This window comes from Haliotis asinina, chromosome 9, assembly GCF_037392515.1.
Source record: "Haliotis asinina isolate JCU_RB_2024 chromosome 9, JCU_Hal_asi_v2, whole genome shotgun sequence".
In the NCBI taxonomy this organism is placed as follows: domain Eukaryota; kingdom Metazoa; phylum Mollusca; class Gastropoda; order Lepetellida; family Haliotidae; genus Haliotis; species Haliotis asinina.
This window is the reverse complement of record NC_090288.1, coordinates 55,794,782-55,810,700: the sequence shown is the minus strand read 5'-3', so window position 1 is coordinate 55,810,700 and position 15,919 is coordinate 55,794,782. Positions and strand designations below refer to the sequence as shown.

The following is a 15,919-nucleotide window of genomic DNA, read 5'->3' as shown; positions in this document are numbered from 1 at the left end:
AGCACAAAACAGTATGAATTAAAATGAAAATGAAATTTATTATTATAAACAAATCTCTGTTAAATATTATCTTAGAAAGCAGTACACAAACCATTATGTTCGGTCCACCACTGTAACACTCTTATCACATGCAGGTGTTGAGGCTAAAGAAATTGTCAAAATAACAGGTCACAAAAACCATCAAAGTTTATCATCCTACAACACTGATTCATCGGCAGCACAGAAACGCCATTACTCAGCCATACTTCACACCGGCAATGAAAACACTTGGCCTATCCCTAACCTGTTGCCTTTAGTCCCCGCTGCATCATCAGTTGTTGCACCATCCACATCTACTGTAAACGTGTTCAATATTAAAACTGGCATGTCTGGTCTATTCCAAATTGGCAACAGCAGCATGGTGATTAATAATTACTTCGTGAGTAAGTTTGAAAGTTTGAAGCAACAACACTTTACAGTTGTCCTACTTGTAGGTCATGGGCGAGTCTAAAGTAATGTATTCTAAGGGTGAGGTGATTTTTCGGTTGCATATAATTGTATAAACTTGTTTAGAGGTTCTACACTATGTAACGGACAGCATTGTATCCATACGTAAGAGACACATACAACTTGTTTGAGCAAAATAAAGTTCTTGTACTTTGCAAATGTTTTGTCTAAGTCACTGCACATCCTGTTCTTGAGTTGGACGATTCCATATCGATTCCTGGAAAAACGCCCCATCACAACTCTGTGTTCTTGCGCGCAAAAGTGTCCGGATTTCAAACGCGTTAATGTTTCATTTAAAGCCTCACGCTAACGTGTTCGGCTTTAAATGACATTTACCGTTCTTAAATCAACAGATAAATGACCGCAAAAATGAAAACAGAATGCCTTCATCTCCTAATTCATAATCAGATTCATATAAAACATATTGTGGCAACTTTCTTTGTGCTACTTTCTTTTTTATAACAAAATCTGCTGTATATTTTGAGAATCCTCTGTCCAGCAGCTATTTTCCCAGGATTTGAAATTTTTAACTGCACTGACCAATTTCTTATCCCATGTTCCTTGACATAAATGTGTTGAAGAGACAAAATGAAGTCTTAACTGAGCATAATACATGAATAATCTCATGTGTTGTTCAATGGAGGGGGGATGGGTTTGGGTTTTTTTTGAGTGTGTGTTTGTAGATTTTTCATAGCACTTGTTTCCTCATTTGTTGTTAATGTCACCTAGCAACATGACTGCAGTCACGAAATAATCAAGTCTGGACCTAGGCAATCCCATGATTGACATCATGAGCATCCATCTACACAATTGAGATACAATGACATGTATCAGGTCTGAGAGTCTGACCATGTCATCCCATTAGTCACCTCTTGTTAGCTGAAAAACATGGAATTCAGAAGACCATTTCTAACCCCAGTCTTCACAGGTCCAATTCTAGTTGTGACCGTAACTATCAAGTGATTAAATTATCTAGAAATTTGTTTTTCACAACAATATTTGAGAAGATGCATGAGTCACGTTTGACTGTACAACAATGTGTAGGTAGTCTTGGGAACATGGAGGCTTACTCAACATTGGTCAGTTCCTTTACAAGGGAAGTTGGCAAAACTGGGCAAATCATGTGTACAATGCTCTGCAAAAAACACATTAGCATTTGCTGAAGATGAAGTGAGAGGGTAAATGGGTCAAGGGAGGTAACTCAAGACAGCAAAGCGCCTTCTTTGATGCTGGGTCCTCTTTGCAAGCAGGTAAAGTCTTTAATTTTGGTTGTCTGATGGCATGGGAATTCAACAACATAAATAGTAACAATGAACCACGATAAAATACTCTTCAACTGAAACTCGTTTTCTGTGGAACTTAACATCAAAAACCTAGTATGAAGCCAGATTGTGTCAACATCAAATGACTGATGAAACAATCATATGACCCTTGACTTTTCTAATTTGATAATCAATAATATTATTTTTGCTTCATCAAAACTGTTCTTGAGATGATCGTGGGACATCATATTTCACATATCTGATTTCCACTTGCCCACGTTATATCCTTTCAATAACATTTTGAAACTGTGTGGGAGAAATATTACTTCTCCTAAAACTATTCAAAAAGTCCAAAGGTAAAGAATAAGCACTAAAACATCTTCAGCAAAAGAAATAACAAAACAGTATCAATTTTGAAACATTTTTGCAATCCATCTTCAGTGTTATCGGCATCAATGATCAGTTTAGGAAATGCAACTTCAAGTGTGCTGAGCTTGTGTGGGTTTTCTATACAGAAAAACTTGTAATGATGTAGAAAGAATCCAGGAAACTTGGCTCACCCAATCGTCTACAGTCTACAAGCACAGATTTGGCACTGTGCCAACAATCATTTGATAACTGTCTGAAAAAATCACCCACAGAAAATAAACTTTTTGAAGCCTGAACCAGTTCCACCATCCATCAATATCGTATATAAAAATTCTGAATTTGTTGAATTTGCTGAGATTTAAGCACAGTATACCAGGATATTTTGAGAAGGCAATGTGACTTCATATATCCATAACCATCCTTCACAAGCATTGATCAGTCATAACATCATCAAAATATTGCTCTCATAACTTTCCACTGAAATTTTTGCACCAAAACAAAGATTGTTAATGTTCCTAAAAAGTCAAAATATGTATTTTGAGTATGGATGGGACACCAGAAACACAATGCCTATATGGCTGAACTGCCACACAGGAACAATGAAGATCTCTTGATCTATACAACATCAATTCCAACTTTAATGAATGGCAAATGCAGAGACTGGTCAGGTGAGTGAGTGAATGCTTTTGAAGCTTGTCTCCAGTATCTCACAAATGAAGCAGAAATACATAGTTGCTAATTTTGACACAGAAATCATGAGTGAGTGAGTGAGTTGGGTTGTATTTCCAGCAATATCACAGCATGGGACACAAGAAATGTGAATGTTGAATTAAGCTGCATCAGTGGACATGAGTGGTCAAAACAACAGAGGTGTTGCAAATACCTGCAAAGAGTTGCATCCCTTGGGGCACCAGGAACCAATGATCTTAATTTGGATCTTTTGGTCATCCCATCTTTCTGGGTTTGTTAGTGCATGTGAGTTTCACAAATGCTGTAAAGTGTCTTGAGACATGCATCACTTCGGCCTTTCCTATCACATGAAGCTGACATGTAGTGATGTAACTGGAGCATTGTTCAAAGTCACACCCAACTCACTTCATCACTCATTCATGATACAGTGTGATGATAAAAGTATTTACAATTTTTAGAAAATGGTTGTTCTGCTTCGACTACAAGGTCTCACATTTTGTCTCTTGCTTTACAAATACTGAACATATTTTCATGTTTGATATGTTTGATATAGACAATTAGCGTGCATGTGCAATGACGTCAAATGTTGTCTGCTTGGAATGCAGAAATTGTCTGCTGCTGTAAACAATACCCGAAAATCAAAGAAACTCAACATCAGTATGAAATAACTAATTGTTGATTTCAAACAGAATGGAAAGAAAAATTATGTTGGGTAAAAATATATGAATCATGATGATAATGTTGAAAACAGCCATGAAGTGGTAGGCTGACAAAAGTGAACTGGAATTCGTAGTGTACATGTTCTGTTGAGAAGTGTCCGCAAGAATAGATTTAACATTCTCAGAGACAATACCCATGATCATGATGTTGGTCAACATGAACAAGTAAACAGTAGAATAATTCAAAGCGTTTTGCATGGGAAGGTGTTTTCCATCGGGTTGTTACTATGCGCCGTGTTGTGATGGAAGTGAACAGAAGGAAACAACTTCCCTGGTGTTTGGAAAGGAGAATTTGGACAGTACAAAATCCGCAGAAACAAGGTGATATTCAGTGATAAATCACAGGTAGTTAATGGTCAGAATGGAAGAGTTTTCGTCTGGTGAAGTGTACATGAAGCCTATCGTCCCAAATGCATGATTCACTCAAAACAGCAAAAGAACATCAGATATGATCTGTTGCTCTTTAACTTGGTACAGTGTTGCAACTTTGTGTTGTGTTGATGGTAATAATAATGCTTTCAAGCATTGTGAAATACTTGAAGACAACCTCTGGCCGGTTCTAGCTCTGCACTCCAACAAGGAACCATATCGGTTTCAAGGTGACAGTGAAGTGCATTGGGCACAAATTATTCAGGAATACAAGCGTGACAATGCTGTAAATTGCATGACTTGGCCTGCACAGTCTCCTGATCTTAATATTATTGATAATGTATGGATACACATCAAAAGAACATTACAGTGACAATAACTATCTATCCTGACTGCTGAACTATATGACACCATCCATGATATCTGAACAAATATCACTTTACACTAAGTTAGAACCTTATATGAATTCCACAACTGATTATAGCCTACATACACTCCAAGGGAAACTTGATAAAGTACGGAGGTATGACACTATTCTTTTCTGGAAATATTGCTCTTTAAAGAATACTTCTGGCATCACGTTGTACATGGATGTCTGGACCAGGAAATTCAGCGATTAACAGCTATACCAACCATTTCATTTAGAGCTAATTTTCACAACAAACATGGGGGAGTGGTTAAAACAATCGCTTTTCATCCCAAAGGCTTTGATTTCTTAAGTGGGTAGAATGCATGAAGCCCATGTCCCCACTTTGATATTGTTGGAATTTTGCTGAAAACAACGTAAAACTAAACTCACATGTTCACGACAACCATGAGGCATTGTAACTTGAAATACCTACGAGTAACCCAACATGGGATGAAAGCTAGTTTATCTGTATTTGATAACAAACATCAGGTGTTCATAGACCTACATAATGTTCTTTAATATTTCAGCCCATAAACACAAACATATTTAGAGCTTATTTTACATGAGATATCAAAGCCAGATTTGGGGAGTACAAACTTCTGCCTCTGAACATTCACATGGAATTCATACATCAAAAATGATAAGTGCATGAAAGATGAGGTACTAAACTTAATGAATCAGAGTGTAATATTTCATTGAATTTAGAAAGATAATTAAAGAAAACTCCAGTATCACTGTATGGATATCTTAAAGTTCATTCTCATCATGGCATTTGTAGAGTCTTTTGCTGTTTGGAGATGAAACTGGAAGCAACACTTACATTTCAAAACATAAATGCCTGCAAACAAATCACAAACTACTTTTGCTAGTCATCTGACCCACGAAGTAGAGTTGGAGTTTCTGAGGAGCCGATAATGAAATGTGTCTGGCTGATGGCTTCACTGAATTTGTTTTTTATTTCCTGAACAAACTCGAAGCCCATATGAACAGGAACATGAGCACCAAACTCATATCAATCCAATTAGCTGTGTGAGAGGAAAAGTTGAAATACAAAAAGATTACCTCCACAAATGTCAATGTGAAACTAAAAATCCCAGTAAAACAACTACTTGAAATGAAGTTCCAGCAATGTTTTTTGTCTAGGTATGGGAGCGTTTGAAACAGCAGAAAATTTGTGACACTCCACATTCTTTTTCTTCACTACTTCGAAATGTTGAATCGAATCTAAAGGAACCGAACATCAACTGTACTGAAGCATTGTTAAGTAACTACAGCCCATGTGTGGAGGACTTTTCTCTTGCTTTAAAGTTTGAAAAATTTGCCTTGAATAATGATATACATACACAACAACTCTGAGAAGTGCATGACAATATACCTTAACACATCTGATTGTCTGGTAGCATATGGAAGAAAACTTTACAAATGGAAAAATTCATCATGTTTTAGGATTAAATGTTCGAATGCAGTTAACATTTCTTGACATATGTTTATTTAAATATGCATAGATTTGTCCAAAATGAAACGGATGTGAAACACATGACTGGAGTGTGAAAGACATGATGACATGACCTTTGTACGACGATAGGAAAGTGATTGGTTTTACACAAGAGAAGCATATTCCTGAGGAGATTATGGCCAAGATAAACACTGGCTGTTGATATAATGAAGCCGCCAATGAGTATTTTGTAACTCACCCCTAACAAAAACAAAAGCTCCCCTCTGCAATTGGCTTCTTATAAAATATAAACTGGACTCACTAACTGTATATATGTTAATGGACTGTCCCTTTAAGGACAAAAGTTTCTATTTCATACAGTAACACAGTTGTACAATATAACAATTAGAGTGAGATCTTATGCCACCTTCAACAAAATTATGCCACATTTCACAACAATTAGGGTGAGCGAGATTATACTCTTCTTTCGACAAAAAATTCCAGCAATATCACTGAGGTGGAATTGAAGAAAGGTGGGATAAGAAAATCCTAGAAATGAACTTTACAAATTCTACCGATGTGAATTATGAACCTGTGCCTTCGGGCATGATGAATGAACACTTCAACCACTTGGCTACTCAACCATCACCATAGCAATTCAAACCTAAATCAGATTGGTATTCATAGCTAACCAGAAAAATGACATGGCTTGGCAAGAAATCCAGCATGACTGATCATGATGCATGTTGATGTTCAGAAAGACAAATCAGGGATTTAGATCAAAATTCCTTGACTCATCAAATATAGATTTACCTTGCTACAAATCAAGTAAGAGCACCAGTGGCACACCAGCTCCAAATCTTGAAACTACCCCTCCACACATCATTACATTTCTCATTGTTGTATAAATTCGTGGAAGCTACCGAGCTACATCCCCATAATTGAAACTGGCTGAAAAGTGCAATAAAAGATAACCAAGTTGTAAATAGTTCACCTCGAATGAATACGCAAATAACTGAGTAAACACAGACAATAAGAAATGCCATGGATAGGTTTCATCTAATTTTGGTTTTTAATGATGTCTGAAATGTATCATTCACGCCAAGTGTCAGCTTACTTTCCTTCTATGGCAATCTCAGATTTGGGTCTCTCACAAAAGATCTGCAGATAGTTATAAATTAGTTTTTTTTCGCATTTTTACACTGAAATATCTGATATCTTCTATTTTGATTTTTGTAAATGAGACTTGAGCACCCTTGGAGTAGAAATAATCTACATAGAGTTCAGCTAAATTCACCAAACAAATCTTGAAAAGAAATAGACACGATCAGTTATGATAGTTGTTGGCTCATGCACTGAACACATATAACCTACTCATGGTCAAATAATGTTTGTCAAGCTTCATTTGTGCTTTACAGAAATATCTTTTGTCTAAATTCTTCCGAATGGTGAATAGCAAATAACTATTTTAAGTTCACGGCTTTAAGAAAGATTCTTTTTTCAGTTTAGGAAAATGCTTGAACAAGTTGGCTTCTGCAACACTGCCTCACTGAAACGGTTTCCAAGAAACTCATATCGAACAAGCATCATGTAAATACTTTATCTTCAAACAAAGTTTGAAAAGAAGTTTTTGGTTTGGTTTGTTGTTTGATGCCACCTTCAGCAATATTCCATGTATATAATGGCGATCTGTAAATTATGGACTCTGGATCAGACAATCCAGTGATCAACATCATGAGCATCAATCTACGCAATCAGTATAATTGACTTGAAAAGAAGTAGTTACCCTTGCCATCATCTCCACCATCTGAAGCCGCCGGTCTAACTCTCGTCGCACCTGAGCTGCCTGCTCGTCAGCGTTGTCCAGCTGAAACATAGAAAAACACCCCACCATGAAACAGCAGTTTGGAGATTCGAAATACACAGCTCATTTCCTCTTGCAAATAAACGACAAACCTGCACATACAGAATAGGTTGATATGAATGTATAACAGTGTTCAAACTAAGGGAGGTCATAGGGGCCTTTGAGTTGGCACATGTTGTTATGTGTAGTGATGGGGTATCCTTTGCTTATCATGAAAACTTTCAAAGTTCATCACACACCATGCTTTTTACTGGATTATTGTAAAACAAAAGTAACACAAAACTAGAATCACTCAATCAGGCAACGTAGTGACAGTGTATGTTAGTAAACACTTTCATACTTTTCATGACTTAGAGTGTTACATACTGGTAATGTTAGTCACCTGTGTTTTATTGTGTTTTGTTTCAAATCATATCCCTGTGATTGTCACTTATATACCTACTCTGATACATAACAGGAGAAACATTGATTATTGTTATGATTTTGTACTTGTTTTGTGTGCAGTTTAGGTCAATAAAAATATCAAACTTGCAACATAACATGATAATAACTAGACATGATGATTTACTAATTCAGTCGTACTTGTTCACTGTCTACTAGACATAGTGTAATATAAAGGGAAAATGAAGACTCATTTGTCTAGTGACAGAAAATAATTAAAACTGAAAATATTCTTCTGTCGGTAACAATTATGTTACGAGTGTGTATTTTCTGTATATTTTTGTTATTAAATATAATTAAGTAATAATTATTATTAGGTCACAACATTTAGTGTTTTGAATATTAAATATGATGGGTCACATTTCGTTTTAATAGATGGTGAACACTTTTAGGATTCTGGTTTTCTGGAATTTATCTGTTCCTAGTCTCTTCCGGGAGACTTATTCTAGGGCATTCTACAGTGTTGAAGATGTTCCTTTGTGCCCGAACTTTCGGGAAATGGCTAAATATATATAAATAGGCTAGCTGCCGTGTTGCATCCATCAACGCCTGAATCTACATTATCTGCTGTCACACCAATCGCTGTGTTTACATTCTGCATAGCTGTTCTCTCTCACACCAAAACTTTGGTGAGTTTGCTACTATATATATCTTGTGACCCATTGACTTACATTTTGTCTCTCTTGAATTGTATTTGTAATCAGCATTGTTATATTGACTTGTGACTTTGTATACCTTGCTCTCGTTGCATAATAATACAGAATTTGAACGATTTGTCTTTGATCTGTTTTGCTAGTTCACAGGGGATTTCTTACATAGTTTGTCACGGTAAATTCTTAACTGTAATAATTAGCATATACTGCAAGGGAAGTTCTTGGTGAGTGGGTGTGATTTGCTGAGTATTTGTTCTCACATGATTTTGCAGAAATATTCCAACACAATATCAAGATACATCTTGCATAAAACTAACAAATGGATTCCAAAATTAAGTGTTGAAAAATAAAGACCGCTCAAAAGACAGATAGTGAAATTTAAGAGTTAACTTGGGTTCTTCAGCACATAATTTCTTATCTGTATTTCCCACATTTTCAAAGATTGAACTTTAAATCTGTTTAGATTGATAGACTGATTTAGATGAATCATGAGTGTCCTGTTAATAAGGAGAGAATATCTGTATACTTTGCACATTGTAATTTGTTGACGAAAATATCTTCCAAGGGTAGAAACTGAGATGAACTGATTGGTTTGTATCACTGTTCAATTCTCTGATACAAAACAACTGGCCCTTTAAGATGACCAACACTGAAAATCGTAAACTGTGATAGCTTTTCTTTTCTGACGTTTTGATTTTGATTAATCTGACAATTTTATCGGTGCAGTGTCATGATGGAAATGTCGGAGGCAACCAAACCCAGTGAAGGCTTAAATTGCCATCAATAAACGTTTTATTCATACTTGCATGTTGTTTTCAGTCATTCCTAACCACACACATGAAAACATTCATCATGATAAACCTTCGAAGACTTCCAGGAACTGACATCATATGAGATAAAATGGTATGTCCGACAGATGCCCAACTGCCAGTGGTCACCTACATGACTACAAGGGACACGTTTGTTGACCTTACGCACTTTATCAGATATCACTGATCTTTGAGAAAACAAGACGAAAGGGTGACCATTTGGCTGATTGGTCAATGACAGATCTCAGAGTCTCGATTCCCCCGTCTGGCTGCAAGTCCATCCCACCAGCCTAGAGGAGACAAACACGGTTGTCTAGTGGCCATAATTATTGGTAAGGAAGACGTGGTAAGGATATGATATGCATATTGTTGGGCTCCATGACTGCAACCCCTGTACAGAGGCCAAAATCCTTTACTTAATCTAAGCAATATCCACATAACATGAGATTTACCAGCACAGAATGCCCTATAAATTGATGCTTTCTAGTCTGGCAGCAAAGTAAGGTTTCCCCTGGGATTCTCTGTGGTTTTATCCTCTGTGTTACTCACTGGACACAGTGAGTACAACTACACCCTTGTTCTAAAGGACAAATGTTGCTGAGTTTTAAAATCTCCATGATGACTGATTTTCTCCTCTCCAGAATTGTACATAAACAACATACAATACTTGTTCAATATGCATGGATTGGCAGGTGAAGCGCCTGTTGTTGTGGCTTAATAGTTAAGGTTTCATGGAAAACTATTCTTGAAATGACCACTGTAACATTAGATTCAGAAGATTGTCAAATCTGCATAGAAGATAACAATCTTGCTTTAAAAAAAGATCAAGTTTAACATGAACAGACTCAGATTAACAGACAAATTGTGAAATACAAAACAACATACATAATCTATACTAGAAGTCAGAGTTCCATTAAGAGAAAATCTTAGTGGCAGAGTTGGTTCAGTCATTGAGTCTGTGTTCTGGTGATTAGGGGCCTTGTTCTGAAAGTGCTGGTTCAAATCCAGAATGGTCCCCTATTCAAAATGTACTAGAATCTATTACATACTATTCCAGAGTAATACATGAATATACTGATAGAAACAAGTCAAACACCACTTCCTGGCAGTGTTTCTCTATTTATTCTCAGATTTCTTCCCTCAGTGCTATTCAAAGCTGCTGATGAAAACTGGAAAATATTAACATTTGACCACTTTGCAAAAGCCATTGATTATTCATGCAAAGTTTGACACAAACAGAAATACTGTTTATTAAATCATCACTGGTGTATCTGAATCCCAAGTAAGTAACAAAGAAGAAAAGAAACATTCATAGCACATGGCTTCACTTAATTACATTAACATATACATATACAGAATAACATATAAAATAAGAGCCTCAAGTAAAAGCAACAGGTGCTTGGTTTGCCTGCAAAGACTCCTTCTGTTCACTGAACCACATCATGATATTTACCCAAAAATTCACTGTCTGAAATGATGGTAAGAATAAGCACTTCCTAGTTGAATAAAATGTCCATACCACAGAGATACTCCGTCACACCTGCCTCTCTGATATAGATGTAGACATTTCAGTTGTCTGAAGAGGTTTAACTCCTCCTCAAAGTGAGTTTATCACAGTATTAGTGTTGGATTTGTTAAAACACTGAGTTCCTCAAATTTGAAGATATTCATTTTAGTGAATTTTTCCATTGTGTGTCAAAATTCCTTGAGTATGCATGCCTGATCTTGACCCTTTGCATCATTTATAGTGACTGATGTGATGTTTCTTCTTCTGTTACAGTGTGTTCACCTGATTAGGGGCTGCACATACAACACACAACCTGATGGGAACTACACGAAAGAGTTACAAACGTGTAAGCAAATCACATTTACTTCACATGATCAATTGTACCAAATGAACCCAGACCAAACTAGTTGGATGTTGGAACGTTTGACCAAGGGTACAGAGTGTTTCACACAACACTGAAAAATCAGTAATAACCAAGATTTGACAAAACCATATACACACTTGGTGTCAGTGATCTTCGAAACACTGGCATACTACTCATCAGGATTTGACTATATTAAAATGGAGAAACTCATACTATTAAACAAATATTGATTTCACTATTTTGGCATGAATGAATGAATGAATGAATGAATGAATGAATGAATGAATGAATGAATTCCATTATTTGGGCACAAATGAATGAATGAATGAATCTTGTCCAGGAAATACACTATTAGATAAATACAAAAAATTCCATTTAGTGTACATATTCCAATCTTTCAGCAGATTTGATTCTGGAAGCAACATTCACAATATATTCTTCTATGTGACTGTAATAGGCTGATGGCAACATTGGTAACATTAATCACACCTGTCGATGATGAATTCACCACCAAAAAAAAGAAGAGAACACCCACATTTCAATATTTCATCCATCCCAAATTGCAACATGATACACTCTCACAAGAACCAATGCATCTAAATTAGGCTCAGATTGTTGTGCTACGAATGGTGGCTATTGTGATATTTTGTCTGAAGACAGCTTTTTATAAAGCTCACTAAATGTAAATGAAAAAGATGGCAACAGTTCATACATTCAGACGAAAGAATCTGAATACAAAGACTATTTCATGCCATTTGAAGTGAATGTTTTGGCATGTGTTGTTGGCACGCATATAATTCATTAAGATCTCTTGAAATCATCCATGGTAGATCCTTGCAATTTCAAATCCAAGAAATCATTTTGAAAACAAAATAGTCAGGTGCATTTAGAAGAGAAAAAGTATATTAGTTCTTCACACACAAAATGTCAGTAACTGAAACATTTCAGAATCTTAAGAAAGATACATGTATTGCTATTACAAAGCCTTTGGTTCTTCTAAAACCGTCAGAGCCACTTCAAAGCAAGATGATATGAGCTCCAGCATCACTGAGCTTGGTTCAACATCTTAGACTGGGTTCATGAAGACCTATTGGAGGAGGATATACCGCCACCAAGACACTATGTCATGGTGTGTGTGACTGATGTAGCCCACTGACTTCCAAAATAACCTCCTTTCAACCTACGTATGGATCTCAGTGAGGAGGAAAAACGAAATGAATTCCTCAGATAAACTTGGCTGATTTGTTTGATCAATAATACCAATTTCAAAGTGGACATTTCAGTGGGAGTTAGTTTGTTCATCAAATAACAAATTTTTACTTCTGATACTCAAAAATAAATAAGCATAGCATTTTATCACAGACTGACCTGATATTCTTTTTCATGAATTGTTGAAGGTTTTACATGTTAGAATTTTATATTCTTTTTATATTCTAACAAGTTGATAATAGAAATAAAGATTTGTGTATTAACATAGTAAAGCTGGGTATTGCAGAGAATTTTCATATTGAGATATATTGCAATTTGAAAGGGTCAGGACATGTCAGTGAGTGAATATTCATAAAATTCAGATCTAAAACATTCCGAAACACTTAAAAAGATTCAGAACTTCAAACCGGACGTAACTTGATATCCGGTGTGAAAAACAAAAATATCTGCAGATTTCAGAGTGTTACAAAGTTTTCCGGAGTGCATGTTGAAAAACTGGTTTTCAATCAGGGTATCGCAATACATATCGATTTCATGTCTGAACCGGTAAATACCACTATACAGTTTGTTTAGTGCAGCCCTCAAATGTAGGGAACCACTGACTGACATTTCAATATAAAAAATATCATGAAAGCAGCTGAGTCTGAGCATAAGTTTTCATCCAGACCATGTGCTTACATTAGGTTACTTTTCTGGGCCAAGGACTAGTTTGCTCTTTAGTTGGTAAATCCCATCCTTCTACACATCTATATCTCATTATAAAACAAGAAAATATGTTACATGCCATCACTTACTTACACAGTTGAATTAATTGCATTGACTGTAACTTGTTCAGATTAATCGACATAGGCTTTGGACTTGGGGCTAATAGTGCAGCCCATGTTTGTTGTAAGAGAGGACTAATGGGATCTGGTGGTGAGGCTAGGACACTTTGTTAATGCATGTCAAATCCAGATGTAATCTTAATGTATTCACTACCAATTGTTCAGATTAAGTCATAGGCTTTGGAATTTGGGCTATTAGTATCACACCAGCCTATGTTTGCTGTAAGAGAAGGCTAATGGAATTGGGTGGTGGGGCTCAGACATTTTGTTAATGCATGTCGAATCCAGATATAATCTTAATGTACTGCTATGAAATGTATTGATCAAAAGACATAATCTTTGGACTTGTGACTGATTATTAGAGCAGCCTATGGTCATTGTAAGAGGGGACTAATGGGATTCAGCGGTGAGTCATTTTATCCAAATTGTGTAGAATGATATCAGTCACTGGATTGACTAGTCCAGACTTAGTCATTTATTGATATCCTACAAATGGAAATTGAACACTTTACATTATATGGATTACACTTTCTCAGCAAAATACAGATTCTAGTACTTTGGCAGTGGCTGAGTGGGTTAGATGGCTGACTTTGTGCACTGCTGAATAGGTGCAAGACTCTGAGTTCCAATCTCAGATGGAACACATCCCAACTAAAGTACTAGAATCTCTAAATTACCCGGGGAAGTATAATCCAAAACACAACATGATACATTTAACCACTTTCTAAGCAGCATTGTGTATTCACAGATTGAATATCACTGCAGGCAGCACCTAACGACTAACAAGCACTAATAGCCTGATTCACAAACGTGAATGAAATATAACTTCGGCCAATCCTCAGAATGTCATTAAATTTTCAATACACTGAGGACCTCTACGTCCTTGTTCACTCCTCCACATAACGAAAGCCTAGCTACTAATTACAGCGTGTGTAAAGTAGATTACTGCGCGACAGGAAACACTAATGTACCATCATTATTAGGGAATCACAACATGGCCACAAAATCACACACCTGTTACAAGTTGATCTTGCTGTTTTATCATATAGGATTTGTAATAAAAAAAAAAATCATCTTTTTTCTTGAAATTCAAACTTCCACAGGCTTATTTTAAAATAATAAAGGAAACCTTCAATTTATTTTCGTAGAAACCAATATTCTTGCAGAGCTTTTGACAAACAACCTCACAATGTTCTTCTGGTGTTGATGTTTTGCACAACTGCAACAACGTCACACAGAAAACTACAGTTAGAATTAGTGGTGTTCCAATAATCAAAGACAAGAGCCATCAGAAGATCCCCCTGGCCCCCACATATTTGAAAGGACATATCATCCAACAGTTACAGCCAAGTCTGAATTGTTTCCATGGTATTCATGAAAAATATAAATGCCATATATCTGTAATCAGAAAAAGTCACCATTTCAAGATCTGTCTCATATATCTGCCAAGATCTTGAAAGATATGAAATGGTTTTCGAGCACATCTCCGGAAACGAAGTCAGCAACATGTTCATGGAACCGAGAAAATAATACATCAAAAAAAAAAAAAGGAAATAGCAAAAGGCACCACTTTGGGGTCTGCCACACATATCTACCAAGTTTTACTGACAGATATTAACAAGTTTTTGAGTTCTGCTCCGGAAACGAAACACACCTCTCTCACTTTTGAGAGTAAGTCAAAAACGTTTCCATGGGAACTGAGAAAATGATAAATCACTAAAACCTGGAAATAGTAAAAGGCACCACTTCAGGTTCTGACTGATACATCTACCAAGTTTTGCAGAAAAATATTGAACGGATTTTGAGTTATTCTCTGGAAACAAAGCATATCCCTCCATTTTGAGGCTAAGTCCGAGACATTTCCATGGAAACTGAGAAAATGATAAATCACAAAAATGTGTAAATATCAAAAGGCACCACTTTAGGGTCTGCCACACATATCTGCCAAGTTTTGCTGAAAGATATTTAGAAGTTTTAGAGTTCTGCTCCGGAAATGAAACACACCTCTCACTTTTGATACATGGAAACCAAGAAACTAAGAAATGACAAAAACCTGTAACTAGCAAAAAGCACCATTGCAGCTTCTGACTGGTATATCTACCAAGTTTTGCTGAAAGATATTGGACAGTTTTTGAGTTCTGCTCCGGAAACGAAGCCCATTCCTCCATTTTGAGATGAATTCCGAAACATTTCCATGGAAACCGAGAAAATAATAAATCACAAAAACCTGTACATAGCAAAAGGCACCACTTTGGGGTCTGTCACATATATCTACCAAGTTCTGCAAAACAATATTGAACGGTTTTTGAGTTATGCTCCAGAAATGAAGCCTGCCCCACCACTAGACTAACACCAAAATGTTCCATGGAAAAACAAAAAAAATAAAAATGCCAAAACTCTCTAAATAGCAAAAGGCACAACTATAGGTTGAGATCATTTTATCTATCAAGTTTGGTCTATAAATATTGAACAGTTTCTGAGTTATGCTCCGGAAACAACATGATTATGG

At 36.3% G+C, this 15,919-nt stretch overlaps 1 protein-coding gene across 2 annotated transcripts in view; it reads right to left on the bottom strand.

Annotated features, from left to right (window-relative positions):
• The window catches only part of LOC137296187 (calcium-dependent secretion activator 1-like), a 107,038-nt gene that overhangs the window by 65,822 nt on the left and 25,297 nt on the right, over positions 1–15,919 (bottom strand). For both annotated transcript variants that reach the window (XM_067827904.1, XM_067827903.1), the window contains exon 2: positions 7,526–7,606. In XM_067827904.1, coding sequence (XP_067684005.1) covers positions 7,526–7,606 — 81 coding nt within the window. The remainder of the gene's footprint in view (positions 1–7,525; positions 7,607–15,919) is intronic.